At 32.8% G+C, this 6,000-nt stretch overlaps 1 protein-coding gene across 1 annotated transcript; it reads left to right on the top strand.

Moving 5' to 3' along the window:
* The first annotated feature begins 4,654 nt into the window (after window positions 1–4,654).
* LOC141705292 (transcription factor SRM1-like) lies at window positions 4,655–5,680 on the top strand. Its single transcript, XM_074508313.1, has 2 exons — window positions 4,655–5,122; window positions 5,231–5,680. The coding sequence occupies exons 1-2, from the start codon at window positions 4,719–4,721 to the stop codon at window positions 5,472–5,474; spliced, it is 648 nt and encodes a 215-aa protein (XP_074364414.1). The 5' UTR covers window positions 4,655–4,718; the 3' UTR covers window positions 5,475–5,680.
* The last annotated feature ends 320 nt before the right edge of the window (window positions 5,681–6,000 follow it).

Genomic DNA, 6,000 nt, shown 5'->3' on the forward strand with positions numbered 1-6,000 from the left:
GAATTTCATGAAAATCCTCAAAGCAGACTGTGATAGCTCATTCCACGATGGAAGCTAAGTTTGTGGCACTAGATAAATACGCCGAAGAGGCTGAATATCTACGCCAATTTTTAGAGAATATTCCAAGATGACCAAAGTTTATGACTGCAATAGGGATATACTGTGATAGTCAGTTCGTTATTGGTAGAGCACAAAGTATGATGCATAATGAAAAGTATCGTTACATACGATATCGACATAGTTCCATTAGATAATTGATCTTAACCGAAATTATCACTATTGACTATATACCGTCAAAGGATAATATCGCTGATCCACTAACCAAAGGGTTATGAAGAGAAATCATTGAGGAATCATCGAGAGGGATGGGCTTTAGCTTGTTGCTTTACAGTGTCATGGTGGACACCCAACCAATGCTAACTGGAGATCCCAAAAACTTGGTTCAATGGGTCAACTAAATCATGATGACCAAATCATAATTCTTCAGAAATTCCTGCAGAACTAGGATGATGTTCCATGGAAAAAATGGACATACTCATGAGAACTGAATGAGTCATAAAAGATATAGTGATAAGTATATCATCGTTTACACAAATGGTCGAATAGTTCAAGGAAAAGAACGTCTACTATCTACCAGTAAAGTCGGTATGCTTATTCGAGCAAAGGTTCAAGGAGCATTCTCTACCTATCATATGTTATATCTGATCGAAGAAACTATCACCAAGTCAAACTTCGTGTCTGTCTATCTGGTTTGTGCTACTGAAACGTTAATCTCATCCATGTGGGGGATTGTTGGAAAATATGGGTAGTAGTCACATATTGGCAAGTCAATTTGAGACATAAATTGAGTGGATGAATGTTTCATGCGTGCAACGAGTGACAATTGGAATGCGTTCTCCTCCGAGAAAGATTTTCGAGGTACTTTGAATCACTCAAAATGACTAAGAGATGGATGAGATATGATCATCCAAAATTAGTCTCTTAGTAGTTGAAATTTATGAAAAAAATGAAAGCCCCACATTAATTTTGCAAAGGAGCATACATAGCTTTATATCTCAAAGCACTTATATAGTGTTCAAATGTGTTACTTATGTATTGCTCCAATACCTACGTGCGCGCGTAGGGGGTACAAATCTTGGATTTTCAAAGGATAATCTGAGGCTTGCGAAGCCTTCGAGCTTGCCCGCATGTGTGACGTGCGGACACGAATGTAGCAGAAAATTGGCCAGAATAATCACGGACTAGTTTTCCTAAATTTAAATTCCACCGGGCTTGGGCTTTTAAATTTTAATTCGGTTTGACTACAGATAATAATAATTGATTTGATGTAATAATAATCTGATTCAATTACAGATTTGATTTATTAACTGATTGATTAATTAACGAGTTTTAACTAATTACACGTGAAGTAATGCATACATTTCCTCAAGCCTATATAATATCGTATCAGGCTTAGATTTATTTATTCATTCGATATACAACACACAACCACCTCCCAAACACAAACCCTACCCTCTCTCTGTTCAGGTGGTAGTTTCTTACTCCGTTCTAGTTCGACGAGGGTGCTGTTCGCGTAACATCGCCATCTTCTCATTTTATCCTGGGAGGCTAACGACTCACACATACAGTAAGGGCCGTAATAGCTTTAAGGAGACATTTATACGAGTGGACACGAGTACATCCTCTTCATATCTTTTGTTGCTTTTTGTTATTCACACACATATATTTTTGTATTAATCGCAAATTGTGATAACAATACCCTCCGATGTTGTTTTCATAATTGATGAAAAGCCTCGTAGCGTCTTCAAGAAGGTTGGAGATGATCTTATTGCAACTCAAAAGATCTCTTTAACAAAAGTATCGACAGGTTATATTGTACAGCTTAATACCCTTGACGGCCGTAGTTTGATGCTAGCGTTTAGTTCCTGTGTTAGTCCAACCTATGAAGAAGTTATTAAAGGAGAAAGAATGCATTTATCTAAGGAACCTACTAGAAAATAAAACTTGATAATCAAGTTTGACATCGAGTAAGCAAGGGCATCTCTAGACGTTCCGAAAGTGGAGTTCTTCTAAAACATGAATAATAAAATATTACTTTTTACATTGAAAAACAATTATTATGTAATTTGTTTGTCAAACATTTCCTGCACAAATTTTGTTAGTACAATATAATTTTTACCATTTTAAATGTCATGAAATTTTCGAGAAAAAGATTCTATTATTAACTTCATAGGGATATAAATATACCCTACTCAAGTTTCTCTCCTTTGTTGGAAGATCACATTTTACTGAAAATTTTTATTTCACATAATTAGACTGTGCGACATATTTCATATCTTCATTAAATTTTTTTAACTAGTTATTGAAATCAAATTCAGAATGACAATAAATATTTATACTTTTTTCATTCCCTACAGTTAAACTATTTATGTTGAAACTCTGGATGCGTAACATAGAACAGGTTTAACAACTAGTATACTATGGCTAAGTTTTGTTCATTATCTTAATTATATTAAAAAACCTTATTGAATTTTACTAAGGCTAATATTATGAGTTTTTTTACAATGGAAGGATTTATTGTAAAGCACTGATGCAGAACAAATTTACAGGCTAAAGAAGAAAATAACACATGAACTAAGGTAATGTCACATTCATGACTCACTGGAATTGTGTAATAACATGAGTTATTTCAATGTATAATTAGACGGTGTCTTGGTGCATTACTTATTTTAATATTGGGTTTACCATACTTTGACCCTTAATATTTCTCCGAAAATACCCTGGAACCCTCAAAATACCAAAACGTATCACAGCATCAATGAAGTATGGCTTTTGTACATCCCGATACTTTTCCGTTCAGAAACATCTTTAGCTATATCAACTGAGGGTAAATGAGTAATTTTCTTATTTATTCTTATAACCTGGCCCTTGAAATATGCCCATTTGTACACAATAGCACATTTAGCAAAACAAATTCATTTTTCTTGTTCACTGCTCTCGTTTAGAAAGGAAACATGTTTGTAGTGTATAATACACACTCTTGATGTTATAACCATTGTTATGTTGAATGTATGAGTAAGTTTTTAGTGTGCATCCGTGATCTGCAATCTCTATAATTTGTTTATCTTTTTCTCAGCAAAAATTAGCCATTATCTTAGCTATTTGAATTTGGGAGTTGGCTGGGAATAGTAAGTTGCATACCTATGTCATTACTGGAGTTAGAGAGTATATCGGGGTTGGGAATAGTTTGACGAAAAGGTGAATTCTCGTATGTTGTTTCGAATAGCTTGGTTAAGAAGGCTATGAGAAATATTAGTAAAAATAGGGATAAAAATTTGTCTGTGAATGATAAAAGGAGGAGGCTTAGATTATGGTGATTTTGGCTGTTTACACATATTTTCATTGTTGTATATGCTGGCATGCCTTATTTTATTGGGTACCGGCCGCGGTTTGGTTTCACATCCAATAACACTATCTTTTATTATGTTGTAACAAAATACTCATGCAAGACTATTGAAAGAATTTGAAATGAATAATTAAATATATAAGTTAAAATATTTTGTTGAAAACTAGAAGGTTCTATAGTTTCTTAAAAAATAATATAATTTTATAAGTAAAGAAATAAGATTTTAAATGTGTAATAATTTGATTTTGTAATTTTACAATTTAAAAATTTCATAACTATAATTTTTAATCTTTTGTTTGGTTGTAGTGTGTCTACTCTAATTCGATTTAAAGTACCATGTAAATGTATGCATGGAACAAAAATAATTAAACAACATAAATAATAAAATAGCAACTTTTTATTTTTTTGGGCCATCTATAATATATTATAAGCAGAACACCCTCTATTTGGTAGTCGGTTGCTCGTTGTTTGGTACGACGAATAACAACCGTCAGATCTAAAGTCAGAAAGATGATGAGAACCGTTGGATGCAATAATAAAATATTATTATATTAATATTTAAAATGCTCTCATTGATTCAGGGTTCGAACGCCGTCAAGAGCTTAGTATATATATTTAAACTTTTATTATTATTATAAGCAGAACATCCTCTATTTAGTAGTCGGTTGCTTGTTGTTTGGTACGACGAATAATAACCGTCAGATCTAAAGTCAGAAAGATGAGAACCGTTGGATGCAATAATAAAATATTATTATATTAATATTTAAAATGCTCTCATGGATTCAGGGTTCGAACGAGCTTAGTATATTTAAATTTTTATTATTTTATTTTAACAATTTTTACAGGTTCAGGGTTTGAGTCCCGTGAACAACCTATTATATTATATTAATTATTTTTAGTCAAGTCTCAAAATATTATAAACATATATTGTTATAACTTTTTTATATTCTTTATTTTATTTTTCAACTATTGAAAATTATATTATAAAATATATTATTAAAAATTATCGAATTTTAAAAGCAACCCGTGCATCGCACGGGTTATAGGCTAGTATATTCTATTTTTAAATTTGATTTGTAATAACGTGCTCTTCTTTCAATAATTTTAATTAAATATTTTATTTTTAAAAATGGATCAAATATATTTTTATCCTTAGTACGGTGCAGCTGCTAATTTTTTTATAGTATCCTAACAGCATTTATATCTCTGTCGACTGGATTTCCTTATTAATTTTGTTTGAAAAAAACCTTCTACTGTTCCTATATAACGTCACATTTGTCCCTGTAGTCCACCCCATCTCTTTGTGAAGAAAATGAGGGAAAACATGGAGGGATTGTTCTCTAATGTCCCACAAATTAGTGAGAATGATATGTATACCAGTGATGGATGGACTTTCAAGGATAATAAGTTATATGAAGATACTATGGAAGAATTTGAAGACTATGGTTCTGTAGCATTTTTTCAAAGGGTGGCCCTTCTGATGCCATGGAAAACCATGGAATCCATCAAACTTCATCATCAGATTTTGATGGAGGAATTGAAGTGGATCAAGTCATCCAACGGTGAATTTGAAGATATTATCATAGAGGACAGTGTTGATTTTGAAGATATTGTCAGAGAGGATATCATGACTGAGGGGGAAGTAAAACAGCAAGCTAACCAGCAGACCAGCAGGCCAAAGAAAAGAGGTATAGCATGGACAATGGAAGAACACTGGTAACATTACAATCTTTAATGGTCACTCTTTAAATTTGTTTTCCTTTAAACATATAATCATCTTGTTAACCTAAATTATTTAAATTTTGGGTTGAGTAAATTTGACAGGGCATTTATGAGGGGGTTAGAAGTATGCGGAAAAGGAGACTGGAAGAACATATCCCAGTTTTTTGTGTCTTCCAGGACTCCAACTCAGGTTGCAAGTCATGCTCAAAAATTCTTCAAGCGCATGGAGAAAACAGAGGCTGAGAAAAGTAGGACAACCATTAACGACATTCAGTGTTTGTGTTGCACCTGTACCCCATGCAAGTTTGGGTCCTCGGTGTCTTTAGCCAAATCCTCCAGGAAATAAATTAAGGAGCTTATGATTATGTGCTCCATTTCCCTAATAATACTGGTGTTCATTTATATGTATGCCTGAACTTTAAATAATACTGATGTTGTTTGTGTCTTAGTTTCTTTGTTTTATTTCTTCAGGATTGTAAGAGCTATATGTACCAATAATGAGTGCCTCATTATGAGGCTAAAATAATAATATTTAGATGATTATCATCTGGTTACGGAACAAATTTCTTTTGGTTATTCTACTTTTTTTTTCTTAGAATTTTCTTTGATTAAAAAAATGAGTCAATTAAACTCCCTCTGTGTGATATGAAGAATGCATGGTACATGACCAGCATCTGATATACCTAGAAAACAACTTGTTGACTATGTTTTATTGTTTACTAAACACATGATAATGCAAAGCTGTGTATCCACATACCATTAATAAAAACAATTACGTACACCTAGGAGATTTAATTTTCTGTTTTGCAGTGTACCCAATTTGAGTACCCAAGTTCTTTTAGTAAAGCCTCTCGTTTTCACAGACTCAGTAA

The sequence above is a fragment of the Apium graveolens genome, unplaced genomic scaffold, assembly GCF_009905375.1.
Source record: "Apium graveolens cultivar Ventura unplaced genomic scaffold, ASM990537v1 ctg8747, whole genome shotgun sequence".
NCBI classification, from domain to species: Eukaryota; Viridiplantae; Streptophyta; class Magnoliopsida; order Apiales; family Apiaceae; genus Apium; species Apium graveolens.

Excerpts from the sequence above, each read along its gene's own strand:
- LOC141705292 (XM_074508313.1), top strand. The coding sequence starts at position 4,719 with ATGAGGGAAAACATGGAGGGATTGTTCTCTAATGTCCCACAAATTAGT. Across the intron at positions 5,123-5,230 it reads TGGACAATGGAAGAACACTG|GGCATTTATGAGGGGGTTAG; the intron begins GTAACATTACAA and ends TAAATTTGACAG.